The following is a 17,728-nucleotide window of genomic DNA, read 5'->3' on the forward strand; positions in this document are numbered from 1 at the left end:
AGGCTCTATACAAATATTTATTCTTTTCTCTCTGCCCTATCCATCCTCCAATGAAGACCGATGCATCCTCTGCAACCCATGGTCTTAAAAGAGTTGCTATGAGGCAGCTGGGTGGATTGAGAACAAGGTCTAGAGATAGGAGGTCCTGGCTTCAAATCTAAATTCAGACACTTCCTAGCTGTATGACCCTAGGTAAGTCACTTAACTCCCATTGCCTAGCTCTTACCAATCTTCTGCCTTGGAATCTATATTTAGAATTGATTCCAAAATGGAAGGTAGGGGTTTAAAAATTAAAAATAAAATAAAATAAAAGAATTGCTGGGCGCAGCTAGGTGGCACAGTGGATTGAGAACCAGGCCTGGAGATGGGAGAGCCTGGATTCAAATCTGGCCACAGACATTTCCTAGGTTTGCAAGCCTGGTCAAATCCTTTAGTCTTCATTGCCTAGGAATATAGGACTCTTAAGTTCCATCTCTGTGGCATTTCATTCATCCTCCATGCCTATAAGACAGTCCCTTCTCAACTCTATCTAATGGAATTTCTCACTTCCTTTAAGAATCTACCTTGGAACCAATAAACACTATTGATTCTAAGACGGAAGGTAAGAGCTTTAAAAAAAAGAGTTGCCTAGGACATTGAGAGATGAAGTGATTTGCCAGGGGGCATATAGCCAGTTTATATCAGAGGTGGGACTTGAACTCAGGTATCCCTGATTCTGAGACTGGATGTCTATCTTCTACAGCAAGGTAGTGAAGTTACAGGGAATAATGAAACAATTCCTCCTGTCGAGGAACTTGTATTCTACTTGAGGGAGATAACCTGTACCCATATAAATGTGAGATAAGATTAGATGGGACTAGACCTGTGACTTTATTGATTTAAGGAACTCCCAACAAAGAAATTCCCTCTTCCAGTGTAATTGATACCTTCTCTGAAACTTTTAGTCTCAGACAGTTGCCTGGAGTACAGATAGAACAAATACAAAATAAATACAAATCAGTTTAGGGAGGGATAGTACTAGTATTTTGTAGGGCTCAAGAAGAGCTTTATATAGAAGGCAGTACTTGGGCAGATTCTTAAAGTGAGAAATTCCATTAGATAGAGTTGAGGAAGGATTGGCTTGGAGACATAGAGGATGAATGAAATGGCACTGAGACAAGAGTCGGAGTCCTACATGTGAGGAAGAATGAATAGAAAGGCCTTTGCATAGATTAGAATGAGGCAAAGGGAATAATATTCAAGGAGACTGAAAAGGTAGGTGGGAGCCAGGTACTGTAATGACTTTAAAGGCCAAACAGGTACTTGAACAGAGAAGATTAGATTGCAGTGGGGAAAGATTTGAAAGCCAAAGACTAAAGAGGACAGCCTTTCAATAGCTCAAACAAGAGTTGATGAAGACCCAAATTAAGGTGGTAACTATAGGATGTGGCGATGAAATTCAAAATAACTGAGGAAACTAAGGTTTGAGCTTCCTAACAAATCAATTTATTAAGCAATGCATGCCAATTGTATAACAAATCAAGGCCAGTCACCCTCCTCAGTTTTGGCATTGGACCTCAAATATGGAAAGAGACAGATTTTTATGCATTAAAAGAAAACAATAGGATATAAATCAGGATACATGATTAGGTAATCTGATTTTTAATTAGAGAAAAGATTAAGGGCTTTTTTGAGTTGAGAGGGGAAGAGCTAATAGATATGATTCCCTGAAATCAGAAAAAGAGGTCTCTTACTCCTCTCTTAAGTGTCTATATATTCAGTCAAAGAACATGGAAACCAATAACTGATTGACCAGTATAGGACCAGTTTTTAAGACAGACATATGGGTTACTTGAGATATATAATTGTGAAAAAATTCCTTGTGTTGATCTTTGGACCTGACTAGGTTTCTGGTCAGCAAAACCTAGGTCCTTAGTTAAGGGTCTTTAAGCAATAGAAAGAGGTTGTCTAGCTTCCCAGCCTTGCAAGACGAGTTTCATACAATGCAATAAAGTTTTCTCACAATTCTCATAACTGAATAGTTTTCTCACAAGACAGAAATTAGACTAGATCCATAAATAAATAAAACTGACCTAGCTCCAGAACTGAATCACAAAATGGAGTTATTGGGTTTACTCAATTCCCAAAATTCCCTTAGGTATTAGTGAGAAGAGATATTATGGAAGTTGCAGCAGCAAGATTTGGCAACCAATTAGACATGGTAGGTGAGGGATACTAATTGGCAAGGATAATCAAGGTGGTAGACCAGAGAGACTAGACAGATGGTAATGTCTTTGACAGAAAAAGGCAAGTTGGGAACAGAGATGGATTTGAGAGGGAAAGATAATGAATTTTGTTCTAGATTTGTTGTATAGGTGGGAGGATTTTAGCAGGCAATTGGTGATATGGGACTGGAGTTTGGAAGAAAGGTTAGAGTAGATATCTAGATATGGGCCAAGTTGTGTGGAAATGAAAATTGAACATGTGGGAAGGAGAGAGTATAGAAGAAAAAAAGAATGCAGGACAAAGCTTTGAGGGACATCCGTATTTAGAAGTTGGGATATAAATAAATTATCTGGCAAAGGAAACCGAGGAATGGTCAAAGGGATAGGAGGAGAATCAGAAAAGAAAACTATCACAGAGGAAGAGGGAATAGCCAGTGGCATCAACGGCTACAGAGAGGTTAAAAAGGAAAAAAGACTGAGAAAAGATATTTGAATTTTGTAATTGTGGTTACTGATGTAACTGGCGGGAGTTTTAGTTTTGGGTGGGCAAAATGAAGATAGCAAGTATAGATGTTTTTTTCTAGGACTTTGGCTTCCAGAAAAGAGCTAGATATGGGAGATAGGAATTGATGGTCTGATGAGATGAGATATCAAGAGAAAAATATTAAGGATGGGTAGATCTGAGGGTGTTTGAGGTAATCAGGAGAGGAGCCAATGATTAGAAGAGAATAAAGATGGAGAGGGAGAAGATGATTAAAAGGGCAAATCTCCTAGAAGCAGAGGGAAGCAAGGGCATAAGGGCCATCTCTTTTTCAGAGTAGGCTTCTTCTTAACCTGGGTTCCAGATAGATTTCACCAAGTCCATTCTCTTGGACAGGGGAAAACATAGTCTTTATTTTCACTGAGCTCTTAATTTAAATTTAGCATTTCCTCCAATTATTTGAAAATGTTATTCTGAGAAAGGGTCCATAGATTTCATTGACCTGCCAAAGGGATCCATGACACAAAATCTCTAGACTAGAGCACAGGAGAAGAGAATGGGGGATAATGTAGATAATGATAATGTGAATAATAGGGAATAACCAGATTCTCCAATTTCTCAGTGAAGAAGATGAAGCCCTCTGTTGAAAGGGAAATTAAGTTGGGGGCTTGAAGAGAGAAAAGGAGGTTTGGAGAAACTAAATGAGTTGTGATGGAATGTTCAGTAAAGAATGAGGGTAGAAATCAGATTCAGTGGTGAGGGGATTGTGGGGATTTGGACAGCGAGTGGTTAATTGTGGGAATTGAGGGAACCCATTTGACACAATTGTGTGACTTCTAGTTTTGTTCTGTAGCATGAGTATTAAGTAGTGGGGATGGACAGTAGATGTCACCCTCAGATGGGAGCTGGGAAGGAATGAGCAGTGATGAGGCAAGAGAACTAGGGTGCAAGGGATTCAGAGGTGGAGCTGGTTAATTGTTTTGAAGGGAAGAAAGCAAAGGTGATGAACTGGGGAAACAGGGATGAGTGGTGACTATAGGAGGCAAAAAAGGAAGAAATGGAAGGCCCAGAGGTGGTCCCTGAGAGGAATATCAAAGTTCTGAATCATGGAGTTTGAACTGTTATGCCTGATGAAGATATCAAGAATTTGTAAACAGTTTAACATCCTGCTAATCCACTATTTTCAAATCTCTTATTCCTGTTGGCTTTTTACTTTGCCAAACTTTGACAGGTAGGTGGTATAGTGCATAGAGTGCTAGTTATGGAGCCAGGAAGACCTGAGTTCAAATGTTGCCTCAGGTACAAACTATGCGATCCTGGACAAGTCACTTTAATTCTGCCTCAGTTGTAAAATGGGAACATTATTAGGGTTGATGTGAGGTTCAAATGACATAATATTTATAAAAGACTTAGTCCAGTGCCTGGCACATAGTCAGCACTTAATATATGCTTGTTTCCCTCCTTCTTTCTAATTTTATATAACTTACTCCATTCATTTCCTCTACTCCTATTTGAATGGGAAAAAGTCATGCAGCTACACTGTGTCCACTATATACTAAGGTTATTGAATCTGAATTGTAACAAGGAAATCCCTTTTCATTTTCCAAACTGGTTCTCTGTTAAGCATCTCCCTTCCTCTCTTTGGTTATTATAAGCCTCTTCTTTCTTTGAGCCCTCTACATCATCCTTTCCCATTAGCCTCCACAATATGATCCTTTCCTCATACTTTGCTGAGAAAACAGAGACCATTATTTGAGTTTCTGATTCTTCCCTACTCTCTATCCTCAGGGCACTTTGGGTTCATTTCCCATTTCTTCCTTTTTTTTTTTTTTATACCAGTCTGATGAAGAGGTAACCCTTCTCTTTCTGAAGTGGCTGCTCTGTCTCCTCCAGCAGACTGCTCCCTCATTCTTATCCCCTCTGTCTTTCACTTGAAACACCTCCCTGTTGACTAATTCTTTCTCTGCTGACTACAAATATGCCCAAGTCGTTGTTGTCGTCGTCGTCTTCATCATCATCATCACCATTTAAAAAACCCTTACTTGTCTTTGGAAGCTACTGTTCTATAACCGACTTCCATTTTCTTTCTTGGCTACTCTTAAGAATAACTGTCTGTTTTTGTCACTTCCATTTTCTTTCTGTTTCATTCTCTTAAAAAATAACTTACCTTCTGTCTTAGAATTGATACTAACTATTGGTTCCAAGTCAGAAGAGTGGGAAGGGCTTGGCATTTGGGGTTAGGAGGCTTGCCCAGGGTTACACAATTAGGAAGTGTCTGAGGCCAGATTTGATCCTAGGACATACTATCTCTGGTCCTGATGTTATATCCACTGAGCCGCCTAGCTGTCCCCATTTTATTCTCTTTAGATCTGACTTCCAACTTTATCACTCAATTGAAACTGCCTTCTCCAAGTGATGATAGTAATAATAATAGTTACCACTTATATAGCACTAAGTTTGTACCAGGCACCAAATCCAATGGCTTTGCCTTGGTCCTTATTCTTGATCTCTTTGCAGTATTTGACACTATTGATCTTTCCCCCTGAATATTCTATTCTCTTTGAATTATACAACAAAATTTTTTTCTTGGTCCTCTCTGACTGGTTGCTTCTTCGCAGCCTCTTTTGCTGAATTACCATCCAGCCCTCTATTTGTGTATAAGCGGAACTCTGTCCTGGGCCTCCTCTTTTCTTTCTATGCTGTCTGACTTGATCTCATCAGCTCCCATAGGTTCAATTATCATCTCTTTTGCAAATGACTCCCACATCCATTTACCCAAGCCATGTCTTTTACCTGACCTCCAGTCTAGAAATACCAACAGATTATTGGACTTTTCAATCTGGATGTCCCTTAGGCATCTCAAACTCTGGGTGCCCAAAACTATAATCAGTTCCCCCAAACTTACCTGTTTCTGTCTAGGACACCACTGTCTATCTGGGCACCCAAGTGTACAACCTAGAAGTCATCTTCAATTCCTCCACAACCTTCTATATCTAATCATTTGCCAAATACTGTTGATTTTCCCTCCACTGCATCTCTAACACCTGTCTTCCTTCTCTCCACTCTCATAGCCAACCCCTCTTCGCCCCGTACTATAGGCTTTCATCACCTCACTCCTGAACTTTTGCAATTGCTTTAAACTAGCATTCCTGCTTCATCTCTGCCCTCTCCAGTCCATCTTCTGCATAGCCAGCAAAGTGATATTCCTAAAGCACATACTCAAGAACTAGAAGTGACTTTGTTGCCTCTATAATCAAGTGCAAATTCCTTTGACATTTGATGGCCTTCAAAACTTTTTTTTCTAGTCCTATTATGCAATATTGTTCTTCCTGAAGTCCAGACAAACTAACCTTCTTGCAGTTCCTCACATTTAACATTAAAACTTTTATTAATAAAATTTGTTTGTATCTCAGTCCCTCTCCACACCACAGAAGGCACTCTTTGGCAAACTGATATGTGTATCTATAGATTATGTCTTTTTTGTTTCTATTTTTCACTTCATTCTCCAGAGGTGAACATTCCACAAGCTATTCTTCAATTATTACATCTGTAGCTGTATATAATATTTTCTTGTTTATACTTGTTTCACTCTTTTTATCTCATTTAGTTCTTTCCAAGTTTTAGAAGAGTTAATCTGCTTGTTGTTTTTTATGGCACTGTAGTATTCTGCCACAATCACCTACCACAATTTGTTTAGCCATTTCCCAAGTGACAGACATCCCTTTGATTTCTAGTTCTTTTACCACCACAAAGAGGGCTGTCATAAATATTTTGGAACATATAGATTCTTTTCCTTTTGCCCTGATCTCCTTGGGAAACAGACCCAGTGGTGGTACTGCTGGATATAATATTTTAACATGAATTTTTTATTATGAATTTTTATAACAAAAACCTGAAAAAAAGAATTGTATATGAAATGTTATTATTTAGTTTTTTAAAGTATGTGTTAAATTTAACTGTTTCAGTACTTTCCTTCATGCCTTACTGTCTCATTCTGAACTTCTTTCTTCTTTTCATTTTAGTGTTTCATTGATACTTTTAAAATTTTGTATTATACTTCCTCTTACTTCTACAATAGCTGTAATGTATTCCCCCCCCCAAATTAATAAAAAATTTCCCCTTTAATGATCAAGTGTAGTCAAGCTAAGCAAATTCACAAATTGGCTATATCTGAAAACAAACCTCATTCTGTGATTATAGTTATAGGTCACATCTCACCTCCTGTACTCACTAGCTGTGTCATCTTGCCCAATCTTCCAGCTTTCCTGGGCTTAGGTTTCTTTATTTTTATAATGAAAGAGATCAGACTGTTTTTGTTGTTTATTTGTGTTCATGACTCTATGGACCATAGCATGCCAGGACCTTCTGTACTCCACCATCCCTCCAAGTTCATGTTCATTATTTCTATCACCCTATTTATCCATCTCAACCTCTGCTGGTCCCTTCTCCTTTTACCTTCTTTCTTTCCCAACATCAGGTTTTTTTCCCCCTCAAGATTCCTGTTTTCTCATTATGGGGTCCAAAGTATTTAAGCTTCAGCTTCAGTATTTGATCATCCAGCGAATAGTTTGAATTAATTAGATTGTATGGCCTCTGAAATCCCATCTAGATTTACCTTTGTGATCCTATGACCCCTCTGCCTAGAGGTGGGTTATTGCATTGACCAGAATCCTCAAGTCTTTCAAAGTTGTCACTTGGACACTGTAGTTCCAGTAAATAAATATGATGTCCTTGAATAAACAGATCTAGTTCTGCTCACTCCACACACACATAACATTTCATTTCCATGCTATAATGCCTTCATATAATTGTTTTTACTTCATAGAAAACACTTTCTTTGTATCTTTGAAGCCCTAGCTTCCTTTGAAACTTAGATCAAGTGCCATCATGTATATGTAGCCTTTTTTGATCACCTGATTTGTACCTCCCCCCACTCCTCTGATGTTATCTCATATTAATTTTTTATATTTTATAAAAAAACATTGTTTCCCCTAATAGGTCATGAGCTTCCTGAATAGCAGATAGGCAAAAAATGGCCTGAGGGCTGGTAAATAACAGCAAGTAGGATTAGGATAAAGTATAGTGTGAATGAGTACATTTAGGGCTAGAGAGGTTAAATGACTTTACCTAGATCAAATTAAATAAGAAAGCCAGGATTTTAATAATGATCCTTTGATTTCTCATCTAGTGCTCTTTCCAGGACACCAGGCTACCTCAAATTCGTTGCTGTACTTCAATTATATTGATATTGGAAGGGCTTTGTCCTCCAAAAACTATATGATTGTAGATTTTTGTGCCTTAAAAAATTATCTCTACTCTTTATAGGAAGGGATAGATTGGAGGCTCATTATAGGCTGTTTCTGGGCAAGTTCCATGGCTCTTCATTGTTGTTAAGCAAGAACAAACCATAGTAAGGCAGTTATTGTGCAAGAAGGTTCAGAAACTGCATGAAAAAAGGCAAGTTCAGTAAGTAGGATATGTGTGCTTACCAGAGGGTCATCGGTAGTAGGAAGCACTATCTGGAAAATATGCCTGAATCAGGCTAAAAGGGCTCATTTGAAGTGAGGTCGAGGGCTTGAGGCTGCAGGGATTTAATTCCAATGTAGACAAATAATCCTTTTATACAGCCCAGCAACTTTTTAAATATTGGAAGACTCCAGTCATGTCTATGCCCTTCCTCTCTCTCCCCCTGTCCTCCCATCTCTTTCTACTGATCCTTGTGTAGTATTAAGTTCTTACTTCATTCTTGTCAAATGTGCTGTGGGTACATCTCCTATTGTCAATACTCTTCTTCAAATATGATGCCAGAGTGTGGAAAAAGGACTTTACATGTGGTATGACTAGATTGTGTATCGGGGACTATCACTTCCTTGGTTCTAGAAACCAACTTTCTGTTAATTCCTCTCAAGATTATATTAGATGTTTTTGACTTCCATATCATAACTAGGTCTTTTTGAAATGAACTGATTTCCACACGTGTTGCCTTTATATTCTATTTGTGCAGTTACTTTTCAAAAGCACAAATGCAAGACTTTGAATTTATCCAGATTAAATTTAATCCTATTGGATTTGACCTCTCTTTCCAGCTTGCTGCAATCTTTTTCAATCCTGATTCTGTCATTTAGTGTTATTAGCTATCCTTCTGAGCTGTGGAACATTTGCAAATTGGATAAACCTGCCATCTGGTTTTATCTGAGTCATTAGTAAAAACATTGAACAAAGCAGTGTCAAGAGTAGGTATCTCATAGCACTCAATCACCTCCTTCTAGGTTGTTATTGCTCTATTCCTCTTGGAGTGTCATCACTCAAACAGTTCCATGTTGATCCAGCTTTGCTATCTTCCATTATCCATTTTACATCACACAGTCTCCATGTTTTCCACAAGGATAACATCAAAGACTTAGTCATATGTTTTTTACTGAAATCCAGGCATACTATGTCAAAAGCATTTCACTGAACTCCCAGCCCAGTAACTATCACAAAAGAAATAGAGGTTAGGCTGATAAAACTTGATGAGCCTTGCTATTTAATGTGGCCACTGTTTTCCTTTCTAAGGATTTAGAAATTTCTTCATATTAACATTTTAGACTTTTGTAGAAAATCTAAATGTTGAGCCCACTGGCCCAGAATTTGAAGATCTTCCTTCTTCTACCCATCCTTGAAACTGGCTCATTTGCTCACCTTAATTCCCATGGTACCTCTCCATTTCTTCAGTTTCTCCAGGGATCACCAACATTAGGTCAGCAATCATCTTTGAGTTTTTTTAATCTTAAGTTTTTATTAATCTTTTTTATTTTTATATTGCCTAAATGTCTTCCCCCTCCCCTCCCAAAGAGCAATCTAATATAATGAAGAATTATTTTTTAAAGGGCAAGAGAAAAAAAAAAGCTGAAACAATCAACACATGGAAAAGAATCTGATAATAAATGCATATATTCCATATCTTGGACCTCTCACATCAGCATAGGAGTTGAGGGGAGGCTATCATGTCATAACCCACAAGTTCTTTCATTTGCCTTATATATAATTCATTAGAACCAACTAACTATAATTAGAAAAACCTAGTTAATAGCAGCTTGCTATCTCTCTTACAACTTACTCATTTATCTTGTGTTTTGATAACCTGTCATTTTAGTTTTGTCCTTTTTGACAGAAAATTATTCTTTTTGATTGGAGAAAAAAGTAAAATAGGGATTCAGTATCTCTTTTCTCTCTACCTTATCCAAGGAGAATATGACTGCTCATTAATCTTAATCAACTTTCCCATCTCATCCTTGTTTTCCTCCTGCCCCGAACATATTATAATACTTCAAGATCTGTAATTTTGTTGAAATGTGTCGTCCTTTCACCAACACAGGTGGCAGTACCTTTGTGTATATATCTTAGAGCAGAAGAGTCAGACATGTGATTTACAGAACACTCCTAAGTGTGTCTCCAACCAGATTAAGATGTAATTGGGAATATTCAACAAAATAAACAAAACTATAGTAAAACACACAAAACATCACCATGTGGTTTTCTAAGTTGGTATGTAGCTAGTAGGAATCCTTTTTATTGGTTTAGTGGCTTCTGGTTTCTGTTTGAGTTTGACACCACTCTCTTAGTAGATTGTCTTTAGGAGGTATTGTAGTCAACAGATTCAGTCACCATCCTGGTGGTTAGCTGCTTCAAGCTGGGCAGGTTCTTGGACAATTTATGTTCACACTTCATTAATGGGCCCATTCTCAGAATCTTTCCAGATAGGAACTTCCAGAGCTTAGGGTCACTCAGAGAAACCAAGGCCACATCCGTGTCAAAATAAGACATTGGAATGGGAATTTGTGCCCTTAAGATAACTTATACAAAACCTTTCTGTTGATTTTGGCCCTTGTGCTATATTATTGAATGAGAAAATTTGCATTAAGCTCTTGACAGATTCTAAAATACTATATAAATATTAGATATGTTAGTGATACCAAACCTCACTTCATTTGGGCTTTAAGCCCATCCGATATTCTGAAAAAAGACTTTGCTTTTGTTGTTTGGTTGTTTTCTCTTTCAACACTTTCATACTCTTCTTCTTAAATGCAGTTAGCTGTGATTGGATCATCAGAATGTATATTTGTATATTTTTATGTGTGCATATACATACACTATATATACACATATAAAATGTATGTATAGATAGCTTTTGGGGTTCTGTTTTACTTTATATATCTTCTCTTATTTTTTTATTATTCACTATGAAATTATTTGTCAGCTCCCTAATCTTTGAGCCTTTTTTTCTGTTCATCTTACATGATACCTTGTCTCCCATCTCCATGTCTTTCCATTGTCCTTTTCTTGGAATGCATTCATGATGGGATTAATATTCACCATCATTTCCCCATAATGTGGCTTAGGCCACCGCCTCTTCCTAACTGGCATCTGCTTCCCTTATACAGTTTTCTGGTCACCTCAGAGTGTAAAAAGGCCCACCCAGGTGGGGTCAAGGTATCTCCAACTTGGTGGCTGTATGAGACCATGAGAGCCACCATTACCTGCTAACTAGACTCGCTTCTCTAAAGAGGGCAGGGTAAAGATAGGTCTTAAATCTGACTCTAAATGCCAATATATCCTTGTTGCATGATCTTTCTTTATTAAGGCAAAATAGACCTCATTTTGTTTTTAACTGTTTAGAGATTTATAAATATCTCATTTCATATCAAACCTGAACCAAGAGAGCATTGGTGTCCAGCACTCCCTCCTTACCCCTACCTTATAGACTTCCTCTCTTAAAGGCTCATTTAAAGCAGGCTTTTCTGCACAAAATCTTTTCCAATTCTAATGGAGTTGCCAACATGTAGAATAATAAATAAATCCACAAAATAGGTAGAATAAATATATATATAGAATAATAAATCCACAATAAATCCAACGTAGTCAAAGATAAGGCTATTTGAAAGGCTGGCACTACCATTGTGTGGCAAAGTAATATATAATGAATAGGAAAAATAGGATGGGACCAGATAGCAATAGGCTTTAAAAGGCAAACAGTTTATATTTGATCTTAGAAGCAATAGAAAGCTGGAATACTGGGCATATGTTGGGTGTGGGAGAATAAGGAGTCAAGGATAACATTTTGATTATAATCCTGGAAGGTCAGAAGAGTATTGTTGCCTTTGACAGAAATAGGGAAATTTGGAAGTGGGGAAGTTTTGGAAGAAAGATAATGAGTAATGTTTAGGACATGTTGAGTTGGAAGTGTTCAATAGTTGGTTACTTGAAACTGAAGCTCATGGGAGAGAGTGGACTGGATATACATACATATATGTATATATATGTATATGTGCGTGTATGAGATTAATTTACTCAGAAATGATAATTAAATTCATGGATATAGATAAAATCAGAGAGAGAGAGAGGAATACAGACTGAAATTTTCCTGTAATTTCTAACAAAGTTGAATATGTGTTATTATATTGAAAGATTAGCCCTAGTAGTGGAATAAATAACTGAATTTAGAGTCATCATACCTCAATTCAGATCCTTACTTGACCACTTAACCACCTGTGTGACAATTTCTAGGGGCTTCCCTTTCTTCCTATGTAAAATGGGAGTGTTGTATTAATGACCACCAAGGTCCCCTTCTGGGCCAAATTTATGATCCTATGAAACAGAATGAACTTGAATTTGGAGAGTGATCTGAGGAAGACTATAAATTAAATGTGTCATAGGAAGCCAGAAGCAATCATTCTAAAGCAGAGGGCAAAATAAACACTAAAAATTCAACAAAATTCAGCCTTAAGTAATGTACTATAACTTAGAAAGAAACCACAGTAACTGACATATGAACCTAAAGTACTGAGATAAGAAGTGGAGTTCCTTTTTTTTTTTTTTTAATTAGTGGCAGGGGTGCAAAGTTCTTTTGTGTTGACCAAGAATAAGACTGAATTGTGACTAGGCAACAGGTGTTTCATATTGTAGCAACAAATGCTGTAATGACAATTCTTACCGTACTTAGTACAAAAGACTGCCAGCCCTTTCCACTGGAGTTTTCAGTGTCATCCACAGATGCTAATTGTTGGTTAGAGTATTCTTTTTTGGCATTAAAGAGGGATGATGAAGATATGCCATTGATGTTCATTGAAATTAGGTGGAAGAGCACTTCTTGTTGTGACTTAGAAATATGCCTTTCAATTTTACAGTGTCATTTTTGTGAGAAGGCTTTTATGAATCATGCTTTTCTGCAAAGTCATATTCAACGACGCCACCCTGAAGATTCTCACTTTGGTATGTACCCTAAGCTTATTTGTTTACAGGTGCAGTTTTCTAATGAAGTTCATCACCTGTTTGATTACTTTTAAACCTTTTACTCTGAAGCTTCTTGTATGCAATGCAAGGCTCAACTCTTTTTTTTATTTTTAATTTTAAAAATATTTTCCCATGTTTACATATTTCATTTTCTTTTCCTTCCTTCTTCCCTTACCCCTCCCAGATCCACTAAGCACTTCCACTGGGTTATACAAATGTTATCACTTATACTTATTTCCAAGGCTCAACTCTTTATCAAAGGAAATAGCACATTAGTACTTTGTAGATCCTTGAAGATCTTTCTGCCTGTGATTCCTAAACTTGCAACTGGTTTATTAAAATAATTTTCCAGTGATCATTTCCTAAAGTCACAATAATAATGATAAACAGTAGAAAACTATTGATAGAATTTTAAAATACTTGATTCCTCTCCTTTTTTCTTCCTCCCTCACTACCAGATAATATTTTTTTCTTCTTTTTCTTTGCATTCTTTATAAACTTTAATGATGTAGTTGAGCTTAGATCTTAAATTGTAGAAATGTATTAGAGAAATTATGAAACAGAATTTCTCTTAAATTTCTTTCTTCAAGCAATGGAAATATGTTTGTTTTTTAAATCTCAACAAGATCATGAATACCTCAGGCCTGTGACTTCATTAATGTGGTGATTCCCTTCATTGGTGCAGATCATGACCTGTCTGTGACTTTATAGTTTTAGAGATTTATCTTGAGATTTAGCAACATGAGGTGACTTTTCCATGATCATACGACTCACAAATGTCAGAGGTGAGATCATAAAACATATTTAAAGTTTCAAGATGTTTCTGGTATTAGATTGAATAGGAGAATTGACTCTTCAGAAGATCATATTTTCTGGTATAAAATAAATGAAACGGTAAGATGGGAGATGTAAGGTAAGGTGATATTGCTGAAAGAGAGCAAAAAACTGGAAAACATTTGCCTTCCCCTTCTGCCAATGTAATTGTGTTAGTCAGGCACTGGAGGATGAGAAATCTTGATAGCCCCTTTCCAAATATCTCATTTCATGGGTACCTAATGGATGCTATGCCATAGAGAATTGTGGAACAAGAAAACTATTCTCTGTCTCTCCCATTGGAAAAAAAAGAGGAAAACAATACTATTTAGCTATAGAAGAAACAAAGAAAAGATATACTGGATGGTCCATAGAGAACGTGATAAAAATAAATTAGGTTTGAGGGTAGCATTACAAAATGCTTTTTCATATTACTGTGTCTTCCTGGTGAATCTTTATAGAAAAAATATGTTTATGATATAAATGTATATTGTCAGATTTAGTTTATTACAACTGTGATGTCAAATGCTAATTGAAATAAATAGAATTATTTCACCAACTTTCATATTCATTGTTTCCCCCAAAAGTATCCTTAGTCAAGAGTTTCTCTAATCACAAGGATTTTAGTTTTAGAATTTAACTTGTCTTTCAGTTTTCTGTAAACATACTATTAAGTTAATTATTTTAAATCAGATGAAATATATCAACGCTATAATCATTTTTCAGCAATATCAAGTTTGTGAAAAGGTTCAGATCCTTATACTCTCAGAGAGAAAGAAACAAATCATTCCTTTTAAAAAGTACTTTCATTGAGAAGTGGGAAGTTTCAATAAGACATCTGCATTTATTTACATGGCACAAAATGATTACATTGATCTGTTTTTGTTGAAAAAAATTGTTTTGACACTGTTGATGCTGTTGCAAAGATTCTTGATAATTTTCACAGCAGAATTGGCCTATTTCACTTCATGAAATTTAAATCAATTAAGATAATTACTTTTTCTGAACTCTGTGGTATTTTATTGCTTATGGAATACATTTTAGATTATTCCACTTATCTATTCTCTGAGATCTTTTTGCCCCTTCTTGTTTGGCTTCTTCTTTCTAAAAATGGTCATCTACCACTTTGATCTACTTTTCCTTCTAATTAAAAAATATTTTTGAATCGGGGTCTCCCTATTTTACTCAAGTGGAAAAGAAGTGGCCACTCATGAGATTGATAATATTTTTAGACATGGGAACTTTGACTTACTCTGTTTCCAACATGGGCTCATTTGCTTCTCCTTAGGCAGCTTGATGGCTCTCTGCTGATAGTCTCATCATCTTGTGTGGACACCTGATTGCCTTATAGCCCTACTGCAGCTCAGAATTCCAAGCTCAAGTAATCCATTAATCTTAGTTTTTTCTGAAGGAGGGATTATGGACATATGTCAACTGGACCAGCCATAATTAATTTTTGTTATTGTTGCTCATTTTCATTTGTGTCCAACAATTTGTGACTGCATTTGAGATTTTCTTAGCACAGACACTGGGAGTCCTTTGCGATTTCCTTCTCCAGTTCATTTTACAGTTGCAAAAACTAAGGTAAATAGGGTTAAGTGACTTCCTGAGGGTCACACAGCTAGTAAGTATCTGAGAACAGATTTGAATTCAGGAAGATGCATCTTCCTGATTCCATATCTGGCACTACATCCACTATACCATCCACTCTGGGTGTATGGAGAAATTTACATTCTTTCTGTTCTATTTGGATCTCTTGCTGCTGAATGTGATCTTGTTACTTTGCCAAATGCCAGAATTGATGATCTTGTATTTACTACATCATTTCTGGGTGAGCTGCCAGATCATTGGCTTTTCCTGAAAATTTCAGTCTCATTCTGGGCTCTTTGTGATGTCAATCAACAAATGTTTGTTATGCGCCCGGCTCTGCACTGAGCACTGAGAATATAGTACAAAGAATGAAACAAACTACTTCCAATAAGCTTGGAATATGTATAGGATATAAATAGGATCATATGTACATATGTTAATATTTAACAAGTACATATGTTAATATTTACAATGTTAATAGAAAGCAAATATATACAAAGTATATATGTACATATGTGTGTGTCTATATAAATATACATTATGTATATATGTACAGATACAAGTCTATACAAATACAAGATAATTTGGGAGAGAGGGCACTAAGCAGAGGTGGGAGTTAGGAAGGCTTCTGGAGGATTGTTCTTTGTAGTCTATTAGCAGCTGCACACAATAGCATCTATAACTACTTTTTTGAGAGTCAAAGGAAACACAGTGGCTTTCTCTTTGATCTTATATCTGGGTTGTTGCTTCACATCTGAAACCTTACTTAGTCTGAGTCCTTCTCTGATGTTTGCTTCTTGGTTATGGGAATTTATATCCAAGTGAATTTTCCACCATACTGCATTTAAGATTAGTATTTAGTTTTGGATGCAATAAATTAAAAGGAAACCAAGATGTAGCTGTGCCTAAAACTTGTAGCTCAAGTGATTTATGCTTAGTAGCTTCATGAGGATTAAATTGTTTTCACACTTATATATGTGATATTTGATCAGGTTTACCATGTAAAAATTTACTATAAATTTTAGGTTTTTAAAAATAAAATATTAATCAGTTAATCAACCAATTATTGAACATTTACATTAGGCAGAATGACACTGTGCTAAGCACTGAAAATAGAAATATTTAAATAGTCTTTTTTCTCAAGAAAAGGTAGCTTACATGGTGCAGTGATAGAGTAATGGACCAGAAATCAAGAAGAATCTTCCTGCCTTCAAATATGGCCTGAGATATTTTTTTTTGAACCTTTATCTTCCGTCTTAGAATCAGTACTGTGTGTTGGTGCTAAGGCACAAGAGTGGGAAGGGCTAGGCAATGGGGATTAAGTGACTTGCCCAGGATCACAGAGCTGGGAAGTGTCTGATGCCAGATATGAACTCAGGACCTCCCATCTCTAGGCCTGGCTCTCAATACACTGAGCCACCCAGCTGCCCCCTCAGATACTTATTAACTATGTGAGCCTGGGTAAGTTGCTTAACCCTGTTTGCCTCAGTTTCCTCATCTGTAAAATAAACTGGGGAAGGAAATGACAAACCATTCTATTACCTTTGCCAGGAAAACCTCAAATGGGGTCATGAAGAGTCAGACGTGATTGAAATAAAACTGAACAATAACAGAATCCCCTCAAGAACCTTACATTAAAAGGAGGGAGACACCTATAAATAACTGTGTCCCAGGTAGATTGGAAGTAATCCCAGGAAGAAGGCAGTAGCAGCTAAGGGTAAGAGGAAGGGAGGAAACTGGGAAAAACCTCCTGCAGAACGTGAGATTTGATTTGAGACATGAAGAAAGTCAGGGAAACAAGGGATAGAGTGAAGCCTTTCAGCAATAGGAAGCAGCCAGTATAAGGTCTTAATGCTGGGTGTGAGGAATAGCAAATAAACCCAATTTAGCTGAATATTAGAGTGAATGGTGTTTTAAGTAGATTTGCTTCTTTAATATAAAAGTCCAGTATTCTACAACACAATATTAAAGCCATATAAACCAAATAAAAATTGTTATTGGCCTTTTAAAACAGTTTGGCAGTATATGTTGAAAACCAAAATAGGAAAAGTATTAAATATCCTAATTTATTGCAATTAGAATTTTCCAGATGTGACTCCAATGGTTAAATTTCTCATGAAAAGACAGTGAGATATGGTATGGATGAGTTTGAGTTCTAGATTTGACTTGGGCAAGTTGTCTGACTCCTAATTTCTCTGAATCTGGGTGTATTCCTTTGTAAAAATTGGGGATGATAATATTTTACACACCTATCTTTTAGTGTCTTTTTAAAGAAATCATTTTGTAAATCTTAAAGGTTCATATTATTCTTCCTCATACTCATTCATCATGGTGGTTATTTTCCTTATATTGTAAGGTAGATGGCCAA

General features: G+C 36.6%; 1 protein-coding gene across 1 annotated transcript in view; it reads left to right on the top strand.

Moving 5' to 3' along the window:
• The window catches only part of DZIP1 (DAZ interacting zinc finger protein 1), a 95,429-nt gene that overhangs the window by 3,763 nt on the left and 73,938 nt on the right, over window positions 1-17,728 (top strand). The window contains exon 2 of the mRNA XM_044670568.1: window positions 12,852-12,936. Coding sequence (XP_044526503.1) covers window positions 12,852-12,936 — 85 coding nt within the window. The remainder of the gene's footprint in view (window positions 1-12,851; window positions 12,937-17,728) is intronic.

This window comes from Gracilinanus agilis, chromosome 3 (genome assembly GCF_016433145.1).
Source record: "Gracilinanus agilis isolate LMUSP501 chromosome 3, AgileGrace, whole genome shotgun sequence".
Classification (NCBI taxonomy): domain Eukaryota; kingdom Metazoa; phylum Chordata; class Mammalia; order Didelphimorphia; family Didelphidae; genus Gracilinanus; species Gracilinanus agilis.